The 22,960-nt window shown below is 32.5% G+C and overlaps 1 protein-coding gene and 1 long non-coding RNA gene across 4 annotated transcripts; one reads left to right on the plus strand and one right to left on the minus strand.

The window, feature by feature from the left end:
• Window positions 803-5,282, plus strand: LOC18598281 (1-aminocyclopropane-1-carboxylate oxidase homolog 4). Of its 3 annotated transcripts, XR_001927750.1 has the most exons (3): window positions 803-1,787; window positions 4,531-4,641; window positions 4,871-4,962. XR_001927750.1 is itself a non-coding variant. In XM_018120646.1 (2 exons), the coding sequence occupies exons 1-2, from the start codon at window positions 954-956 to the stop codon at window positions 4,872-4,874; spliced, it is 888 nt and encodes a 295-aa protein (XP_017976135.1). In that variant the 5' UTR covers window positions 803-953; the 3' UTR covers window positions 4,875-4,898. The 3 variants fall into 3 exon arrangements, 2 of the variants coding, with proteins under 2 accessions (XP_017976135.1, XP_007027810.2); XM_018120646.1 differs by lacking the exon at window positions 4,531-4,641 and having other exon boundaries at window positions 4,821-4,898; XM_007027748.2 differs by lacking the exon at window positions 4,531-4,641 and having other exon boundaries at window positions 809-1,787; window positions 4,871-5,282.
• LOC108662178 lies at window positions 11,568-13,205 on the minus strand. The gene is made up of 4 exons (XR_001927977.1): window positions 12,983-13,205; window positions 12,850-12,885; window positions 12,607-12,679; window positions 11,568-11,810 (listed from the first exon to the last, which is right to left on the minus strand). It is a non-coding gene; the product is annotated as an uncharacterized LOC108662178 (long non-coding RNA).

Below are 22,960 nucleotides of genomic sequence, written 5' to 3' on the forward strand. Positions count from 1 at the left end.
ATAATTCATGTTAACGTGTCGTAAACGTGTCAGACACAATTAGACACGAAACACATTAAGGCTAAATATGAACATGATACGTTTAACATTCGTGTCTTAAATTTGAAACACGTATACGTACAAGTTTAATACACGTGTAACACGATACGACATGATTAACATGTTTATTAAACGTGTTAATATACGACACGACACGATTAATAACACGTTTAACACAATTAAATAAAAATATTTATAATTAAATATAATGTTATTATTTAAATTTAAAATCTATAATTATAAAAAAAATTTATAATAAAACAAAAATAATAATAACATCAAATAATCACTAAAAGTTAAAAATTAGGACTGAGCATGTATAATTACATTATACCCTTTATAAAATTAAAAAAACTTATTAAAATAATTATTTAAAATTATTTATATAAGATTAAAATAATTTTTAACTATTAATTTTTAATAGGTTAATAAATGTGTAACGTATATACGTTTAAACACGACAACACGATTAAACACAATAACACGATTAGGTAAACGTGTTTAAACGTGTTTTAAACGTGTTTGTCATGTCAGACACGAAACACGTTAACACTAAACTCAAAACTTGTTTAACCCGTGTCTTATCGTGTCGTGTTCAAAATTGTCAGGTCTATTGAAAGTGACTAATCATGCTTTTGAAGTCAGCGCATCGTGTGTATCTTATCTTTGACATTTAAAATGTGTGGCTATCAATCTGCTATATTAACGTGCCATTAATTATCCAATTAAATCTATTAAATAATCTATTAAGTTTCCCAAAAAAAGAAAGTAACGTAAATTAAAGTTGAGAGGTACAGTCTGTGAAAGGACGGTTTGAATTTTCTGCTTGCATAAACTAGCAATCTATTTATCTGTTTTTGCCCGATCCTACTACGTTGATCGACAAATATCAAAGACTGAAGTGCTCTTTAAAGATGGCTGCAACTTCCAGCTATGACCGATTGAAGGAGCTGAAAGAATTCGACGAATCCAAAATCGGAGTTAAAGGTCTCTCCGATTCTGGCATCATAACCATTCCTGATTTCTTCAAACATCCACCACAAACTCCCCCTGATCTTAAATCAAAATCTTCTCAAGGAAACACTAACATCCCAGTTATCGACCTGTCCAATGTGAGCTCCCCTGATCACCGCCAGGAAATCGTTAACCAAATCAAAGAAGCCGCAAAATCATGGGGTTTCTTTCAAGTGATTAACCATGGAGTACCCATACCAGTACTCGAAGAGACAATCCGAGCTATCAAAGCCTTCCACGAGAAGCCACATGAAATTAAATCAAAGTACTACAAACGAGAAGAATCACAAGGAGTAATGTACGCTAGTAATAACGATTTGTACAGGGCTGAGGTTGCCTGCTGGCATGACTCCTTGCAGGCTTGGATGGGACCCAAGCCATTGGATCCGGAAGATTTGCCGGCTGTCTGTAGAAAAGAGATGGTTACATGGGATTTGAGTGCTACCAAGGTGGCCGAGACGGTGATGGGTTTGTTGAGTGAAGGGTTAGGGCTGGAAGAAGGCAAGTTCAAGGACTTGACGTTCAGTGATGCCAGGGTTTTGGTAGGGCATATTTACCCGCACTGTCCGCAGCCAGACTTGACGATGGGGATAACATCGCATACGGATCCAGGAGTGGTGACGCTGCTGTTGCAGAATCAGATTCCAGGGTTGCAGGTTATGCATGGAGATGAGTGGGTGAACATCAAGCCTGTGCACGGTGGCGTAATTATCAACGTTGGCGACTTTTTGCAGGTATCCTTCTTAATTATAAATTCATTACATAAGGTTTGCCCCATTTAATTTTTTTTCTTTTTTATTCATTTTATCAATCCGTGATGAAACCAATACAATTTTGGTTTGAAAGTACCTAAACATGACAAATTGATCGTTCAAAAAATGTTCTGCTTTCTATAAGACTTATAATTAAACGTTTTGAATTAATTTCTTTCACCTCTACATTTTCTTTAATTGATAAAATCAACTTATACATGCAATCTTTTTTCCGATACCTTATTAATAATAGTTCCAAATTACCTGGATCAAGCTTTTAATGGAAGTTGGCCACAAAATGAGACCAATTAAAAGGGCTAGAGGTAGAGCTAGCCAATTTTTATTGGAGGTCAAAGATGAAAAAGGTCTAAGGGTTACAATTTTTTAAAACTAATATGTTAAACTTAAGGAATAATTAAAAGATTCATAATAAATAATAATTTTATATCACGCGCAGATCAAAAGAAATAAGAAAAGAAAGACTTATAATAATTTTATAAGGATCTCTTTCAAAAAAAAAATTTATAAGGATCGGATTTTATCTAAAAAGCATCCATTTTTTCAAGATTGAGTTAAGATGTTTCGATTCATATTTCTCTTACTCAAGATTTTAAGCATTGAGGCATGATGGTTCAAGTGTAGGAGAATTATTTGAATGATTTGTATCTTTTCTTTTAAAAAATTTATTAATTATTTTCAACTTACTCGTATTTTAATCAAACTTGAAAATTTTTTTAATAAAAAAGTATTTTTATTGAACCTCTGATTGACTAAAGACTCCTAAACCCAATATGAATGTAAAAACTTATACAATTACACAGAAAAAGCCACTCGAAAAACTTGATGGCTGCTCAAAGAGAACAAAAGACACCCAACAACAAAAAGAAGGGCAACACATGAGACCACTAACATCAAATAACCTAAAACCATATCTTAATCAATGTGTAGCCAAAATCTAATATTCTTGTTTTATTTCTATTTAAACTTAAAGTACTAATATAAAGCTATAATGTATAAAATATAAATAGTTAAATACAATATACAGGATTTCACATAATGATTAAATATATAATAGTTAAATAATATAAATAGAAAAAAAAGATAAAAAAATTTATCTCTTTTTAATTTCACCAAAATGATGGTGAGTGGTCTCATCGTTCCTTGTCCAAGCTCAAAAGTTTGTAAATCTCTTTTGAAAAATGAAATGTGTTTTAATGGTGAGTTATAGAGAAAAGATTAAAGTAAAAGTAGAAGAGCAAAAGAGAAGAAAAAGAGAAAAAGAAAAAGGGAGAAAGAGGTGTGAGGAAACCTAAATTAGGATAAAGTTGAGTAAGGCTTATGAGGTCATTTTATTAATTTTTATTTGCATTAATATTAAATAAAAAAATTATTTTGAAAAAGCCATTAAAAATATATAATAAATAAATAATTCCATAAATTTTGGAAAGAACATTTTTTTTTTTTGAAAATTAAGCAATTTTATTAATGAAGATCCAAAACGATAAGGCTTTGATCAATAATTACAGAGAAAAATTAAAACAGAAAATAGAATAACGCCTAGTGAAAAGAAAAAAGCCTAGGGATATTCGGACCAATGCAACACAAAGAGTTTCAAATTAACACTCGTTGTTGCTATCCCAACTCGGACACACACAGCAAATTCTATCAATTCAAAACGTGTTGAGACAAATTAATCTTCAAACCCATCATATGTCCTAGATTCAGCCGACTTTACATATCTATAAGATCATATAGATCCTGATCCAATAGATTTATGTATCCACATCTAAATCCAGCACCCGTTCACCCACACTGCAGCCTACAACTTAAACGTCATTCATTTTAAACTAATCTGCAAGAGTCCTATCTTGGAGAGGATCATTAAAAATATATAATAAATAAATAAATTCTAAAAATTTTGAAGAGGTTTTTAAACTATATATATATATAAAATAAAAATTTTCAAACATTTTTAGGGATTATTGATGAATGATGGTAAGAAGAGAGACATAATGAAAAGCAGAACAATAGCGACTCAGGAAATAAAAAGGCTTAAAACTAAATATTCAAATAAAATTTTTTTATTGAAATTAAAAAATGAGGTTATTTTTTATTGAAGTTAAGGAAGAAAAAGCAAATTCATTAATTAATGGATATTATAAATTAAAAAAAAGTAATTACTTTTATATATAGAAAGAAAAATGGCAGTGGGAGATCATTAAATACATAATATCCTTAGTTGATTGGGAATAAGAGAAATAGTTGAGAATTAATAGGATTTAGAAAGTGATAAAAAATTAAGATTTATTAGGTTCATAATTAAAAAAGTGAGAAAATATGTTATTTTATTAATTATTTTAAGTTTTTCATATTTTTAATAAGAAATGAGATAAATAGTTAAAAATTAATAGGATGTGGAAGTGAGAGAAATATATATTTATATATTAGATATAAGAGAATAAATAGATATTTTATTAATTATTTATAATTAATTATAGTATTATTATAAAATTATAGACCTATGAAAATTTGGCACTTAAAGTCTTTGCTTGGGTGGCGGTACCGGCCCTGGGGCAGAAGAAACAAATTTCTAAATGGTGTGCCTCTTGTTTTGGTCATTGATTAGTGCACGAGCAGGTAAATGTCGGAGAATAAGCTGTCCAGAACTTTCTTTTTTTTTTTGGAGTTTTGTCATCTTATTATTCTATGAATAATCGTGTTTTAGTGTGATCATGACTCAACACGGGCATATACTTGCACTGGAGATTTGTTGTAACTTTCCCACATATGCTTTGAAAAGCTTGTTTGAGCCCGATCAACTTTCCCCCTCGAGATCGTAAGTGAAAGACCTGCTTTTCAAATTCCTGTTAATAACAAATCTGTCTTGGTGAAAAAAATCATTCATTGCTTTTGCTGCTTTTCTTCTTGCCATGAAATCAAATCTTACGTACCTTCCTATATGTTAATTATAACTATTATTTTTGAATTAGTATGATTACTCAGAACATTTAGCAGGTATATATGTTTGCAATAAACATATATGTATTTAAGGGTCCACATTGCAGATAGTCTCCAATGGAGAGTACAAGAGTGTACAACATCGAGTATTGGCCAACTCCTGCAAGGAACCTCGAATTTCAGTTGTTGAATTCTTCAATCTGAGCAAATGGAAGGGAGATGGTTACTTTGGACCTCTACCAGAATTGCTGTCAGCAGAGAAACCACCAATATATCGTGATTTCAGCGCTCAAGAATTCCTTGAAATCTTTTACACCAAGGGGCTGGATAGCACGTCTTTGATTGACAAAATCACAATCAATCATGACTAAGATTACTCTAAACTAAATGTTAATTCCGAATTAGTCAATTCTTATATATGTGAATGCCTTCTAAGTGAGATATGTGTGCGTATAATTTTAATGTATAAGAAGATTATTAATTTATATATCAAGTGGGACTTATGTCGTTTTTTTAAAATGTATTATCTTACAAATTTAAGGAATTATTAATTTACCACGTTGGTCCCAAATCAAGACCGATCAAAAATATTATTTAATCAAAAATATTAATTTATGGAGTATTAATTTATATAAATTTTACTGTATATATTCATTGTTTGGTGGCTTTAATCCGACGTGAACATTTAGTTTTATCCATACCTGGACTTAACTTTTTTTTATCCATGTGAAACTGTATTAATTTAAGACTATATACGAAGAAAGAGAGATTCATTTTTTTTTCCTCCTTCTCTTAATTCAAGATTTAAATGTAAAACTTTCGGCATAACAACTCAAAATTTGATCGTCCAAAATTTTTAAAATTTTTTTTATATCATATGAAATTTTTAAAATTTTTAATATATTCTCTTAATGGTCTTCTCAAAATAATTTTTTATTTAATACTTAATACAAATAAAAAATAATAGAAAATGATCTCATATGCCTCACTCAACTTTAAAGTTTTTTTTCGCTTTCTTCTTTCAATTTATATTATTATTTTATTTATATTTTTTTTTCATTTTTATTCTATTTACTCATATGTTCTAAATTTTTATAAACTTTCTTCTTCATATTTCTACGAACCATCAACCATATTCTTTTTCTTTCTTTTTTGTTACGTCATATGCGGGTTCTATCTTCTACTTGTCATGTTTTTCTTTTTTATATTATATGGATTTTATGTTCTATAATTTTAATCTTTAAAAATTAATAAATTATTATGTAGTTTTCAAATATAAGTTATAGTGTTACACTATAACTTAAAATTTCATCAATGTATCATTTTTTTTATTAATCCTAATTATGTAAGAGAAAATTATTTTAAGTGTATCATTTTTATGTGCGTTACGTTTTATATTTAGTTGAAAGGAAATTATCTTAAATATATAGTTTTTAAATAATCTTGACTATATAAAAGAAAATTATTAATATTGTCACGGCCCGGAACCTCCCTCGGGCCCATGACAATCGTCGCGACGTCCCGATTGATACTCATTACCCGGAATACCAATCGGAACCCCGCAAGGCTTACATATCAGTTTTAAACAATTTTCAGTCATTTTTGGTTCAAGTAAATCAAAAGACAAAAATATAACATTTTTATATAAAATAATATTTATAGAAACACGTGTAAGTAATCTTTTGTAACTTAAAAGTAAAATAAATTCATACATACAATAATTTACAAAGTTATAATGTACAATAATAATTACAATGACAAGTAGCCCATAAAAACACCAAGTGTTGGTGATAGTAACCTATTGTCTGTGTGATAGAGGGGTCAACTGGAATCCTCGACAAAATCGGGTATCTACAAGCTACCACAGGCCTGAAATATTTGGAAAGAAGGTGGGTGAGATTTTGCAATCCCAATGAGTAAATAGACATTATCATAAATATCTAAAGGCGAGTAAAATGGAGACAAGTTTAAACAACAAATCACAAACCATTTCATAAGGTTTTCAATTTATTTCTTAAACCATAAAATATTTGTGATTTACCAAAACAGTTGTTAAGGCCTATGACTTTTATTAGAAATAGGGCTCAAGCCAAAAATTAGTCCTCGGGGATACCTTGGCCAAGGCATCTAATCGAGTTCGCCAAGGTTGTTAAGATATTTACATGTTAAACACATGTTAGTTTTGAAAACAAGTCGTTCTTTGGCGTTGGTCGAGTTACACATTCACGTGGGGGTTCGACGTTAAGTGAGCTCTAACACTACCCCGAGAGTTACCCTCCTCGCCTCTACAACCGGAGTAACTATATAACCGGGTTTACCGTGCCCCTCTAATAGGCAGTCCACGAAAACCCGTAACTGCAGTGACTAAACCCACCAATTTTAATAAAATTTTGACAATATAACATGACTTTTATTTATTTACCCAGCCTGCATAGTAAAAGACAGCTTACATAAATTCTCAATGCAATTATAAAATATAGCCACATATACTCATATATCATAAGTCATTCATAGGAAAATATATTTTTCAAGATAATTGGCAGCCTCCAATTACTCAATTTTATAATCAATAGTTTCTTATTTTAGAAAATCAAGACAATATATTTATTTGTCACATTTATTTCTAAAACATCAAAAATCCCATTTTAATCTCATTTTCGTTTCATAAAATCCATGAAGAGCATTTAAAAATAAACTCTAGATAATTTACAATAATAATAGGTTTACTCATCGTTTGTACAAATTAAATGCTTTCTAGGTGCCCCGATCACTGTTTGTCGGATACGACTTCCTTGCCTTTACCGGAAGGGTCTCCTCCTAGACACATTGCACAAATTACACAATTCACCACATTGATGTTAAATCACTATATAATTGACTTAAATCCTATACTAGTGCATGGTATGAAATGCAATAGCCTAAAACGGCTTAAACGCAGTATTAACCTATTTTTAGCACTTTACCCGATAAATTGCTAATGCGCTCCATTTTAGCTCTAAATTGTCCCATTTTCTCTCCAACATTTCTAACCATTAAATATCAGCCAATAACCCTTTAAAATCACCAAAATCAGCTCACTTTCCTCCTTGAAAAATTCGGTCAAAAATGTGACATTAACTAGGTAAATTTTTCACATTGGTTTTCTATCACATTTAACCATTTTTCATTATTTTCTCTTCATTTCTCTTAGAATAAAAATCAGTTCTTCATCATTGTACATCATTGAAGATTCGGCCAAGGGTGGGTATTGTAAAAATTTCATGCTTTCTTGCCCAATTTGATTTCTATACACATTTAACTAACTAAAACTACCAATTTAACTAAGAATCAAAACCTAAAAAATTCAAAATCCTCCCCCTTGAAATTCAGCCAGCCCTTGGTATCACTTTTTGATCTCTCTCCTCAAGCATGCTAAATGGAAACAAAGGCATAGGAAAGGTAGAAATCAAGCTAAAGTCGAAAAATCTTACATTTAGACTCGTAAACAGTCGAAAAACGCGAATTCCCCTTTGAATTTTCTACTTTTCCTTTGGTTTTTCTCTTTTCTTCCTTTCCTCTCTATTTTCTCTCCTATTTTCTCCTTATGGCTGGCCATCACCTGATGTGAGGTTTAAATGGGTTGACTTTCCTTTAAAAAAATATTAAATCATTAAAAAAAGTATCATGTGTCACTTTCCCATTGGCCCGTTTTTAAAATTTCGTCCTTTAAACTTCAATTTTTCACCACTTAGAATACCATAGTTATTCATACCAAAAATAAATAAATCTTATGATTTTGACAAGTTTTAGGTGGTGAAAATTACTGTTTTACCCCCGATGCGACAAAATTATCGTTTTGCCCCTATGTTTCGAAAATTGCCGGAATTGAAATTTTTTACTTCCTATCAATAAATTATACTCCAAATAGTTAATCTTGATCAAAAATTTCACTCCATGATCAAATTATTATCTTAGGTGGCAAAATGACGATTTTGCCCCTAAACATCAAAAATTTCAATTTTTCCCCAAATGAACCCTCGAACTCCGAACAATCATTTTTAGTCATTCCTGAACTGTAAAATATTAAATTTCATCCTACAATTCTTATTTGAACTAATTCGAGGTTAAATCAACTCAAGTGTACTGTTAAGTACAATACCGGGTTTCGTCTATTCTTAGGGACTTTCTTAGCATAATAGCATGCTACTCAATGCATGTATGTCATGACATGTGTTTATAGAGTCGGGTTTTACAAATATTGTATATCGTATTTAACTATTTATATTTTCTGTATTATAATTTTATATTTAGTATTATAAGATTAAATAGAAATAAAATTATAAGAATATTGGATCTTGACTGTATTAATTTTTTTTTCAAATTTGATTAAAGTTTTAATTATTGGTTAAATTCAACATATTAGTTTTTAAAATTTTTAACCTTGATTCCTCTGTTTTTGACCTAACAAAAATTGGCTAGTTCCGCCCTTGCTTAAAAGTACTTTTAATTAAATATAAAGCCTACAGAATCCATCTTTTCTCGGGACTTCAAAATTCTAATAATTTTATTACATAAACTCAAATCTACGAAACACTTAAACAATATTTAAGAAGATAAATAAACCAAAAGGATGATTATTAGGTGTGATATTATTAGATTAACAACTAACTAACATCAGGAAACAAGGGTGGCTAGAGTTCAAAAGAGTCAAAATGAAAAACTATACCTAGGAAGGAAGCAGTAAAATGATAAGGTACTCCAAAGCATTACAAGTGGAGATCCAGGCTCCAAACCGTGAATGTCAAGAACTTACGCTCAAGAATTTCATGAAAGATACTGTGAAGCTTGTTTAAAGGTTATGATAAGGTGATGGATGTTTCCATATTGAGAAAAATAAAGACTAACAGAAGAAAACCAATAAATTTTGCCTTTGTGAGGTTTAATTAAGGAGAGAGAAGAATTGTTAAGGCTGATCAAGATATGAGGCTTTTTGAAGAAGTTGGTTTCCTCAAAACCACAATCAACTAAGTAGTTCACTAGTAGGAAAGACAATCTAACATGTAGTCAAAATTTATGATCATATGCAAGTATGTGAGTATGAGTAACAAAGCTTAACTGCTTGTTCATGAGGAATGTGAGGAAGACAAGGAAGGAAGGAGTGTCACAACCACTAAAATGTGGTGTAATATCAATATGCCAATCGAGGAGATGGACCAAGCTTTCAAAAGCATGACTACAAAATTTAGGCATAATTTCATGCTAAGTGAGGTTTAATTTGAGTTCTTTGTGGAAGGCATTTGGGTCTAAATATGAACAGGGGACTAGAATGTAATGATCACAATTGGTGAGAGGAAGGAAATGGTTACATTTATTAGCAGTTATTTTGGGACATGTTCAATGTATGGTTTAAGTATTATAGATAGTTGATTTTTTTTATTACTTATTCTATAAAGAATTGTTTTACAGTGTAATGTTGTACAAAAAATGATAAAAACAACTAGAATAAGTGAAACACTACTTCGTACAGAATAAATGGAACAAGTGAAATAATATTTCACGTAGAACAACTACTTCACACGAATGACAGCGAAAGCAACCCGAAATAAGTAGGACAGTTCATGGGTTACTTCCATTTTAAGATGTTCCGGAGAGTTTGGCTTGGTGGCTCAGATATGGAGGTAGTTAAGAGGTCTTCCTCTTAACCTTTTCCTGAAATACAAGTGTTTGTCCCTCTTACCTTGTTGTCATGTCCCTATTCACGTACATCTTTTTCTCTTGTAAATGTTCATGTATACCTTCTTCTCCTAACTTGTTCTCGTATAGCTTTTCACATATACCTCTTCTTTATTATCTTCTACTACAAGTCTTATTACACCCAATTACTTCAATGGTTACATAACGAGTTTCTAATGGTTACTCATTATATGCAATAAAATTACCATTTTAATATTCACATCATGGGTTATAGTAACAGTTACCCATATTAAAGCTCTTCATAGTAATGTCATTCATTATGCACACATTTGGCTCATTGGTTGGTGTATAATCCCCCTACTCAAAGAGCAAAATTCGAATCCCCCTTCCTCCAATTATAAAAAAAAAAAACTTATTCTTGAGTAACCACCACTTCTAGCACTATATATAAAGCCCTCTCAATTCATTTGGGAGACTTTCTCTACTCCGAAGCTTAAGCATTTTCACCTAGAGCTTCTTTCTCTAAATTTTCTCTCTAGCCCTCTTTTACTTAATGCTTCTCAGTTTCACTCTACTGCTCGCTTATTCTTTACTTATCCTTAATCATTACTCTACTATTCATTTAGTTTCTTCCACCTACCATGACAGTACTTTAAGAACTACTCCAATCTTCCTTTCTGTTACCTCCGATACATCCTTTTTAGTCATTTGTAACACTTCATCTCCCTTTCACAAGAACCTCTTTATATTTTGGTGACTTCATTAGGAAGGAATAATTGCATTAGGTAAAAGCTTAGTAGAAAACTTTGAGTTACAAGAAGAGATGGACAATTCCACTATATAGAATGAAAGCGCTTCTCCATGAGTGGATTAAGGATGAAAAAGTGAACTTGCCTTATGTTACACGACCACCAACAAAAGAAGAGAAGTCTAATTATGTCACAGCCCAAATCTCGAGCCATGACTGGCGCATGGACCCAATAGGCATGGCTCATTAGGCCCAAGCAAGCCTTTTTATGAAAACTTGTTCACTAGACCCTTTATCCCTCATTTACCTCTAAAGTTCTTAATTCATAGTTTTCAAAAATAATTTCTTCTCAAGAATGAATCATGGTAACCGAACATATACCATTCACAAAATAATATTACCATTTGCCAACCTGTGGCAACATTATCATGCAAACCAAACATACAGTGTTTACAAAAAATCTCACAAATTACATTTAAATAACTATATACATATACAAAAAACCTTGACTATCAGCAGAGTGACTCTGGCGTGGGTACTATCATGGAGTGTCCTGGTAAACCTACCGTACAATGAACAGGAGAAAACACCTCTACATAGGATCCAACTACCTTCGAGCTTGAAAACTAAAACATGAAGTTGAAAAGAATTAGTACAAACCCAGTGAGTGAACATAGGAAGAGAACAAGCAAATGATACGGAAGGTTTTCGAAAACATGATGCACTCGTTTTAAAACCATGCAATTTGTATATCATAAACAACTCGATACCATGTTGTCGTTTAACTCATTTTAAAACACTTAGGAAATTCAACTTTCAATAATCAATGCAATCACATTTCATTTTCCAAACATCCGTGCTCTACAAGGTAGGTACACAGGCATGTAAGAATTCATGTATACATTTTGTGTATATATATATATAGATTTAAACATTCATCAAATATATCAAGATCATTCCCACACTAGTCAACATGGCTCAACGCATACAACCACAGGCTCATCAGCTCATGTGCACTCCCACATCGCACATAGCTAGAATCATCATCCATCAGTCATTAGCTCATGTGCATTCCCACAGTCGCACATAGCTGGAATCATCATCCACCGGTCATTAGCTCATGTGCACTCCCACACAGCACATAACTGAAATCACCCGTCATCACAGGCATGTGCACTCCCACACCACACACGCGCAGTTACAATTATCACACAATATTATCATTCAAAGCATAACATATATATCATCAGAATATAGGAACACATGGGTTCATCACATTACACATTTTACAATATAAAACGTTTCATCAAGGGCTTGTTCCCAGGCTTGATTTAGAGGAAAAAAAGTAAAATATAATCATTTAAGTGCTTCATCTCAACACATATGTATTTTCTAAAATAAATTTAATGCAAGTTCACTCACCTTAACAATGCCACCTAACAAGACTAGCACCCACAAGATCTTAATCCAGGTAGTCCCAAAATACCATTAAAACCTATAATTGCCAATAAACAATAATAGCTTCAAATATATCATAAATTTAAACTTAATAATTATAATAAGCATAATCTTGATAAACTACATTCTAGCCTAATTTTTAACCTAGAATTCTAGTCTAATTCTCAAACCCATCATATCAACTATTCCAATGTAGAGGTTCTTTACCTTGGTGAGCTTGGAGGCATAAAGATCAACAAAAACCTAATATTTTCAAGAAAAAGAATTTGAAGAAATTAGGAAATAAAATTTGAAAATATAACCCATAAATTCATAAATTTCAAGAGTTAAAAATATATACCTTTTAGCCTTAAAAATGGAGATTTAAAGTTGAAAATTCAAGTGTCGATGATGGTGAAGTAGAAATAAAAAATAAAGGAAAGAAAGAGAGATTTTTTCCTTCTCTCTCCTAGAGTTTGGTTGTGCTGGAAAATGGGGTTAGAAGCTGCAGGTTTGGTGCTCAAGAAGTTAGGAGAAGAAAGAAGTAAGAAAAGAAAGGAAATGAAAAGAAAACAAGGAAAATCAAATGAAAAACATTTGATTTTCATGGAGGTGAAATGAAAATGGCGTTGGGTGGGTGAGGAAGAAAAAGAAAATATCTTTTGGTGAAGATAAGAACCAGTCATGGGATAAGGATGAAGAGTCAAAGCTTCCTTTGAAAGCTTTGACCAAACTAATGGTAAAATTATCATTTTGCCCTCCAAGGTTTTCATCCTTTTTAATTGTATCCTTCCATAATATTTTAATTCCAATTTCTTTCCATTTTTCTTTCTTAACACTTGTACCAATAAAATGTCAAGTTTATGCTTCAACACTGTATCACCGCAATATTTAAATATTTGCTTACACACACTAGCTTTATTTAATAAAGACACGCAGGCCCCATTAACATCATTTTTCTCCGAAATTTTCTCGTTCTTCTTCTCCCTCACTTAGATTGACCATAAACTCCTTCTTCATGAAAAAATTTGACACTGAATAAAATATTGATATTTTAATATTATTTTAGTAATAAAATATTATTTTATTCTAAAATTTTCCATTTGTCTGCTTAGCACCCAAAATGTTTTATTTTCTTCAATTTCACTTCCGAATCACTTTTTTTATATTGTTAATTCATTCTCAATAAAAATATTATTATTTAATTGTTATTTCTTCACATGCGAAATATTTTACTCCAGAATATTCCTTTCACCTTTCATCACTTTTAAACATTTTAATTTACCTCAATTGACATTCGATAAGTTTTATTAGCCACCATATCAAAGTACGGGTATTACAAATTATCATCGAACAAATGGTCATTCACTTCTAGAATGAAGAGACTTGTGTAAACTATTCCATTAAAAGTCCCATGTAGGTTATTTATTGGGAACAACAGGGTCCAAAATAACTCGTTCTCGAATAATTTATAATATTTCTAAGACTTTGACTCTTCATTATTTCATGAATTGCAATTTGACATTTGAAAAGAAAAGAAATTCATATTCAGCCACTAGTTTTATCGCTTATATTTTGGCTATAATTCTATTATGCTACTGGTCGCAAGCTTTATCACTTATTCATTGACCATAGCTCATCACTCTCACTTCAATTGCAGGCTTTATCGCTCATATTTTTACTGTAATGATAATTTTTTTATTGATCGCAAGCTTTATCGCTCATTCTTTGATCATAACTCATCATTCATATTCTAGCCACTAGCTTTATCATTCATAATTTGACTGTAATGATGTTATATAATAGCTACAAGCTTTACCGCTCATTTTTTGACCCTAGCCTATTATTCACAAATTGGTTGCAACTCTTATGCTTACGTATTCAAAAGGTTGAATTCACCTCGTTCATGTTGGGTTTGAGTTAACCTTCTTGATATAAAGTTGAGAGTTCCTTTTTGGCCACATACAATAATGTGACATGTGAGTAATACACAACATGCATATAATATTATTATTACTGTAAAAAGAAAAAGAGATACGATATACCAACAGGAAAGTACTAGCTCAAACGAGCTTTCAAAGAAGAAAAAAAAGAAGAAAAAGACTAGCCAATTACATATTCCATAGAGAAGAGCTACTATTAGCAAAGGCATTTAATTGTTCTCACACTTTAGCATCACACTTTCTTGATGAAGCTATCTTCGTTGCAATGTTTTCTAAATCATTTTCCAAGGAAAACTTGTTGAGAAAAGTTTTGGCTCTAGATCTACAATCATTGAGGCACTCAAGTTTAAATCCAACCTTACAAGCATCATCAAAATCCTGTAACATCAGTTGCAATTTTTTTGGTAAAGTACTCATCAATGGAGCATATGAAATCATTAAAGCTCTACCCAACATCTCCATCATGGGACAAATGACATCTACGTTCTTTAAAAATGAGGTATTCCAAAATTCCCCCTCTATACTGAAAATATACTCCAAGTATTCCATATACTCTGATGAAATTGGAAAACCATGAAAGTCGACTTTTCTACCACTTTGTTCTGTACACGCTACTTAAGTGCCAGAAACACTACTAGCATCTTTGTGTTTTGGCACTAGGGAAGAAGACACACGAGCATTAATCAGACTAGCTCTAGCATCATCAGTAGCAACTCCGACATTATGAACAACCTCAACATTCGAAGTAATTCTAGCATCAACTCCAGCATCATGAATAACCTCAATAATTGAAGTAACTCCAGCATCAACTTTGACATCAAGGACAACTTCAATAGCATGAATAGCCTCAGTATTAAGAACAACTTCATCTTGAGTATCTTAGGGAGTAAGAACAATTTTAGTTTCTAAAAAAAAATTCGAAACAACATCAACTGGAGTAACACAATAATATGATTCTACCTGGTTTATATTGAAATTATGAGTATGTGAGGGAAATAGAGCATCCAAATCAACGAAATCATCAAAAAATGTTAACTCACCCTTAACTTCAACCTCATCAACATCAACAGATTTGTCATTTGATTTGTCACCACGTTTAAAGTCACATGATTCTTCCTTAGTCTTAACTTTAGAAGTCTCTACCTCTTTAACCTAGTTAAGTTCTTCTCTTGTAGTTATTTCTCCCTAAAAACAAACAAAATGAGGCAATAAGTTTAATAAAAAAAATGGAAGAAGAAACAAAGGATGAACTCACTTTTCCACAAGATGATTATCTTTTGTTCGATAAGTAAGAGCATGAAAAGCAGCATCCTCTTCATTTACACTTTTCTTCTATTTAAGAGTAATCAAGCACAAGGATATATCAATGTTACTGACATGCAGAGTGTAGAGATGAGCTTTAGGATTAGCTAATGGCATGACAAAATATCTCCATTCTGCATGACATTTTCTTCAATAAGGAAACCATCCAAAAATGTGGATACCAACTTTATCAAAAGATGGGATAGTACAACTCTTAAGTTTATCTAAACAAATTTGAAGTCCTACCATAAGAAATGAAGAAACACAAAAAGAAAAACTGATAGATAAAGAAAATTTAAGTGGAACGGCTAAGTAGAGTGTTGATTCATCATTATATTATCCAAAAAAATTAAGAACCATGGGCCATGGCACCCGAAAAATGGGGCAGTGGCCTCACGGATTCCCCAAAGTGGGTGCGATCCCGCTATAGTGGGTTGCCAACAATGGGCAACCCACTTGATTTTTTCATTTCTTGTGGGCTACCAAATTTGGGCAACCCACCTTTCACACTTAAACCCATTTTCATTTACACCCCCTATCACTTCAACTCACGTACCCCTCCCCCTTAAGTGCAAATTGCTACACTTTTCACACATTTCTTCCTACCCATTACTCTCCGTCTCTTCTCTACTCATCTTCTTGCACCCCTTCTTCCTTCATCAATATTCCTCCATACCCATTACCCATACATATTTTCAACATATTTGCTCTAACTTTCAAGTTTTAATATTTTTTTTTCTTTCTTCATATATATTTATATATATATATTCTTTCTTCTTCTTCTTCTTCTTTTTATTATTTTTAAGAAATATTATTGACTTACTTCACATTATTTATTTTGTTGGAAATTTGTGATGAGTATTGATGATTCTTGAGACATTGTGCTTAGTTATTTCATGGGTATAGTAGATTGTTTGGATTTGTGCTTTGAATTTCACGAGTAAGTTGAAATTGGAAATATGGGTAAGTTTCTTGATTTTAAATTATTATTTTTTTATGCCTAGTAATCTAAAAAAATTTAATTGCTAGATTTTTACTTGATACTATGGGCATTATTTTATTTTGATGAGAGTGCATATGGGCTAATATTCTTGGTGGTCTATTGTGTTTTGTTGGTACTTTCTTTTCTTTGGTTAAGAATTAATTGCAAGAAATTTGAGAATGACACCCAAACAGGCAAGACAAAATTCTTGTGGCTCATTTGATCATACTAGATTTATGTCAACTGACACTGTGGCTAGACACGTTAGTTCTCTTGCCAACAAAATTGAAATACCTGAACGAGGACTAGCTCAAAGGTTGATCACACACCTTGACCTTCAACCAATGACTGATGGATGCCACTGGAAAAAATTTTGTGCCTCGCCAGCAACTTCGAATGTCCCTCTAGTAAGAGAATTTTACACTAACACTATTGAAGCTACTAATGATTTGTTTTTGTGTGAGGTAAATTAGTTCCATTCTCGAGCCATGCCATTAATGAATTTTATGAAACTCTTACTATTGATAACGATAGATATGGTCAATATTTGGCTGAGCATGAGGATTAGGATGATATCATTCATATACTTTGTGCGAAGGGTGCTCAATGGTGATTTTTCAATAATGCACCAATTTCATTCAAGAGGAATGTTATGAAACCAACTTTTAAGATATAGTTATATTTTGTGGCTTCCAAATTACTTCTTACCACATATCTCATTGATGTCATAAAAGATCGAGCCATCTTTATTCATTCCATCATGACTGGACGCATAATTAATATTGGCCGCGTAATTTACAAAGCCATGATTCACACTATACAATCAAAGCATGAAAGCTTATGGTTCCCTTCTCTAATTTCAACTATGTGCAAGCAAGCTGGTATAAATTGGGATGCTAGTGAGCAGTTGTTGCATCCTAAACTTTCAATTGATCTCAATCTCATCCTTAGACAATCTCAAAATTCTACTAGAAGTAGTTCTTTTTCTACGCACCATCCTCTACCCCTTCACCAAGGCATCAACAACTGTCAATGACTCAAAGAATTGAGAACCTTGAGCACTTAATTGAGCAAATTGGGAACTAGTTTAAGCAACACATGACTTATCAGACCCGATGTAATCAAGATATGGATCACATGTTTCGAGCTTATGATGCTTTTATTGGAATTGACATGTATACTTTTCCACTAGCACCTAATCCTCTTAGGAGTGCCAATGAGGTAGAGGAAAATGAGGACAATGAGGCAAAGGATGATGGAGATGAAGATGAGGATTAGAGCTTCACCAAATTCATTCAACTATCAGAAGAGTATTCTTTACCTTTCCTTTATTGTTTTTAACATTAAAGACAAATGTTTAGTTTAAGTTTGGGGGGTGAATTTATTTTTTCTAGTGGTGAATATTCTATGGAAGTTTTAGATTTAGTTTTATCTGCATGCGTATCTAGATTTATACTTATCAAAATAATGTTTCAAAAAAATTTCAATAAATTATCCAACATATCAAAATATATAAGAGTGCAACCGCCCTATATAACATCCAATGCTCTGTGTAGTTTATCCATGGGGTCATCTCCTCAACTAAACTCCTACGCATCTTTATCCTCGGCCCTTGCAATATGTCATACATATGAGAACCAAGTGTAAGGTATCATATACTTTAAAATATAGAGTTGAGTTACTTAGCAAATGGTACCTAAATTAGAAACTTCAATAAGCTTCCTTTTCTTGCTCACAATAGCTAGGTAACCCTTGCAATACCTCCTCCAATGCCTAGGTTTGCCACAATGATGGCAAATATCCTTCTCTTTGTCCTTTTTTACACCTCCCTTAGGCTTTAGTGCCTTTTCATTTTGGGATTTTACCTTTTCCCCTTTTGCGCTTTCTTTTTTTGTTGCTTCGTAAGAGCCTTTAAAAAAAAACAAGAAACAATGATCCCTTATCTTTTTTAATGGACTTCTCTGTCGTGTTTAGCAATTTCAAAAGTTCAAGAAAAGTGGCTTCCAATCGATTCATATAGGAGTTCAACATAAACTGCCGAAGATGTCAAGAAGAGATCATAGAACTAAGTCTATTCTTAACTCATGATCCATCACTAATCCCAATTGTCCAAGTCTCTCGATGAGTCTAATCATCTTTAGCACATAGGGCTTGATAGAACTGCCTTCTACCTTCTTGCATCGAAATATTTCCTTAGAGATTTCATATATCTTAGTGTGCCCTTCCTTATCAAATAGTTCTTTAAGGTAAAGAATCATGGATTATACATCTGTGCTCATGCTACTTTTGGAGCTCAAGGGTCATACTAGCCAACATCACATATGCTGCCTAAGCATCGTCATCTTCTTGACGTTGATATGCTTCCTTATCCCCAGCACTAGCATCAACAACAAGGATTGATGGAATAGGAGTATCAAAGGACATATGATTTCTTTTCCTGTTTCAAGACAATTTTGAGATTCTTAAACTAATCTAGGAAATTTGGGCCAGTGAGTTTATTTACATCCAAGATGCTTTGTAGTGACAGATTATTAGCCAATTGCAATGTATATAAATATGTTTGAATAAAATAAAGTAATTGGTAAATAACATACATAAACTATTTAAAAGAAGGTTTTAAGATTTTAAATAGTTCTCCCACTATTTTATATGCAAAATGACAACCCGCAAAGTCATTTCGAAAAGTCTTTAACAGTATCCTTCTAATGGGCTAGGTCTCATCCATTCTAGTCATGATCTTGAGTTTTCTTAACAAATCATGATAGGTGAATTAGGTAGGTAATTGTGCTTACCAATTATAACTCTATATAACTCCTAGATTAGCTAGGTGGCAACACATTGCCTGAACATATTATATATGTTTCACCTAGTCATTGCCTCTAGTTTCATAATAATCAAGTTTTCACGCATTCGAATTTTATGAAACTAGTTGAGTAAGACCCACCAATAGCTCAAACATACTCGTGTAAAAGTTTGGCCTTGAGTTTTCTCAACAAACCTTCAATTAAAAGAGCAACAAAGTTATCTTGCTATATGGTCATATGTGGCATGTGACTCAATATATAATAAGGGATTTTGTTTTTGATTTTTTTAAGGTCTTATCTTTGCATGCATAAAATGCACCAATTTCTAAACTTCATTTATTTTCAATCTCAATGATACATCAACCAAGAACATTTAAAGATTATGCTTTGATGCATAAGGATCTCATAATTGTAACCCATTACAATTCTCTTGCAAGGCATATTAATCTCATGAACTTTATCTAATAGACTTATAACCTTTATAATTGATGTCTTATTGATGAATGAAAACCTCTAATCATTCAATGTGAATGATATAATTGCATGATTAGAACTATGCCTTGACCAATGTCAATTGGTTGCAAAGCTCATTCCAATAAAAAGGACAGTTGTTCACTAAAGGCACTATCAAATTACTCAAATACGGGTCTAGAATGTATGTGTCAGATGTTGATGATTTAAAACGAGAGATCTTAGAAGTGGCCTATGTAGTAGCCTGTGTAGTATATCTAGGTGCCACCAAAATGTACCAAGACTTGAAAAAAATGTACTGGTGGGAAGGTCTAAAGAGAGATGTGGCTGAGTATGTAGCCAAATGCTTAGTGTGCCAACAGGTTAACGCAAAACATCAGAAGCCTGCCAACTTATTACAAGCCTTATCTATTCTCAAATAGAAGTGGGAACATATCTCAATGGATTCTGTGATTGGACTACCCTATACAAGTAAGGGGTATGATTCTATTTAGGTGCTAATGGATAGACTGACTAAGTTCGCTCATTTTCTTCTAGTGAGGACCACTTATGGAATGGTGTAATATACTTAATTGTACATGGATGAGAAAATGCAATTGCATGGAGTTCTAGTCATTATAATGTCAAATATAGGCATGTAATTCACTAGTTGATTTTAGGGAAAAGTTCAAGCAGCATTAGGGACTAAGTTAAATTTTAGTAATGCTTTTCACCCACGAACAAACGGACAGTCTGAGACGACTATTCAAACCTTAGCAAATATGTTGAGAGCTTACATTGTAAACTTGGATCGCATGGGATCGACACTTGCCATGGAAAAGTTTGCCTATAATAACAGCTTCTAGTCTAATATTTAGATGGCACTTTATAAGGCTTTAAATGGACGAAGATGTAGATCTCGCATATGTTGGTTTGAGGTCAGTGAGCATAAGTTACTTCAATCGGAGATTGTTCAAGAGACCATTAACAAGATACAATTGAATAGAAAAAGGATGTTGGTGGCACAAAGTCGTCAAAAGTCATACGTCAACCATAAACGTCGAGATTTGGAGCCTGAGGTTAAAGATCATGTATTCCTTAGAGTCTCGCCAACCAAGGGCATTAAGATATTTAGAAAGAAGGGTAAGTGGAGCTCGAGGTTATATTGGTCCATTTGAAATCCTTGAGAAGATTGGTGTCGTAGCTTATATTTTAGCACTTTCGCTAGATCTTGCTAATGTCCACCCGATATTCAATGTTTCAGTATTATAGAAGTAACATGTGGATCTGTCTCATGTGATTCAACATGAGACCATTCCATTGAAGAATTACTTGAGTTACGTGGATAAGCCTACAGCCATTTTGGATAGGCAAGTTAAGAAACTTCACTCCAAAAAAAAAGATTTGGTCAAGGTGCAATCGCGCAATCACTCTAATGAGAAGGTGACGTGGGAACTTGAGGACAAGATGACTGTGAAGTACCCGAATTTATTTTTAATAGCATAATCTATTATGTTGATGTAAATTTGAGGACAAATTTTCTTAAAGAGGAGAGAATGTGAAACCTTAATTTTTTTTTTCTTATGATTGAAATTGATAAAAGAATCTAAGCATTATGGATTATATATTGGTGATGATTATCAATGGAAGTTTCTTGTTATTTGATGTTCAAACTCTCTATATTATTAAGTTACATTCATGGAAAAATGTTGGTTTCAAGAATGGATGAAAAAAAAAGGAAACTAAAGATAGTGATTGGGCTATGATAGCCCAAGGATTATGTGAATGAATTATGATTCCATACAATGTCGAATGATGGATGAGTTTTCCCAACTATATTGGTGTGAAATTCTTGCTATGATGATGTTATAGTTGATGTAATGTGATTGAATGAGAGAATGATATGAAATGATGACCAAAGAAAGGCAATTTTTACAAATCTAAGCTTGAAGAATTGATTCTAAGGCAAGAAAGGTCAATTCCAAGGTATATATGAACATTAGATAGCTATTAGAAGTGTCAAAAATTGACCTCAAGCAAGGAAATATCGATTCTTGCCAGATAGAATAGCTTTTGGATTAAAAGAATTAATTCTTGGAAATTGAGAAGTCGATTCTTGCAACTCAAACAAGGTTTTGAACTAGAAAAATCAATTCCAAGAAATCAATAAGTTGGTTCTTGCAAGTCTGGAATTCCAAAGAATCGATTCTTGGGAATCAAGAAGTCGATTATTTTGCTCTAGCATGGAAAAAAAATATAAAACCCAATTTGAGCCCTCAAATCCATCTTACACTTTTCTAGCCTCTAATTCGTCCCCAACACCATCCAAACCCTTTCCCAACCTCCCAAGACCCCATTGGACAAATATTCAACCTTCCAACTCAAATCTAAGGTAAAATTTGGCATTTTTGAATTTAAATCTTATAAGTATGGCCTAACACTAGATTTTTTAATTTCAGCTCATTTAGATCCATTCTTGAGCTATAGATTTTGGGGGTCTTGCCTTTCAAGGAGGTTGTGAAAGTAAGGAAAGTTAAGGTTGTTCATTTATGGATTGGACTTGAAATATGGAAATTTATGGATTGTGTCACGACCCAAATTTCGAGCCATGACCGGCATGTGGGCCCAATGGACGTAGTCCACTAAGCCCAAGCAAGCATAATAGTTCGACGTGTTCATCATTCCATCATAACTGCTAAGTCATTTTTCAAAAATTAAAATCAAAATAGTAATAGACATTGCCAACTCGTATTGGCATTTCTCATTTATTATTTACATACATTGTCTACAACATGTATTCCAAAAATGTACATTAGGTTCGCCTATACATCTCAAAAGAAGACTTGACTTCCAGCGGA

Source organism: Theobroma cacao, chromosome 5 (genome assembly GCF_000208745.1).
Source record: "Theobroma cacao cultivar B97-61/B2 chromosome 5, Criollo_cocoa_genome_V2, whole genome shotgun sequence".
Lineage (NCBI taxonomy): Eukaryota > Viridiplantae > Streptophyta > Magnoliopsida > Malvales > Malvaceae > Theobroma > Theobroma cacao.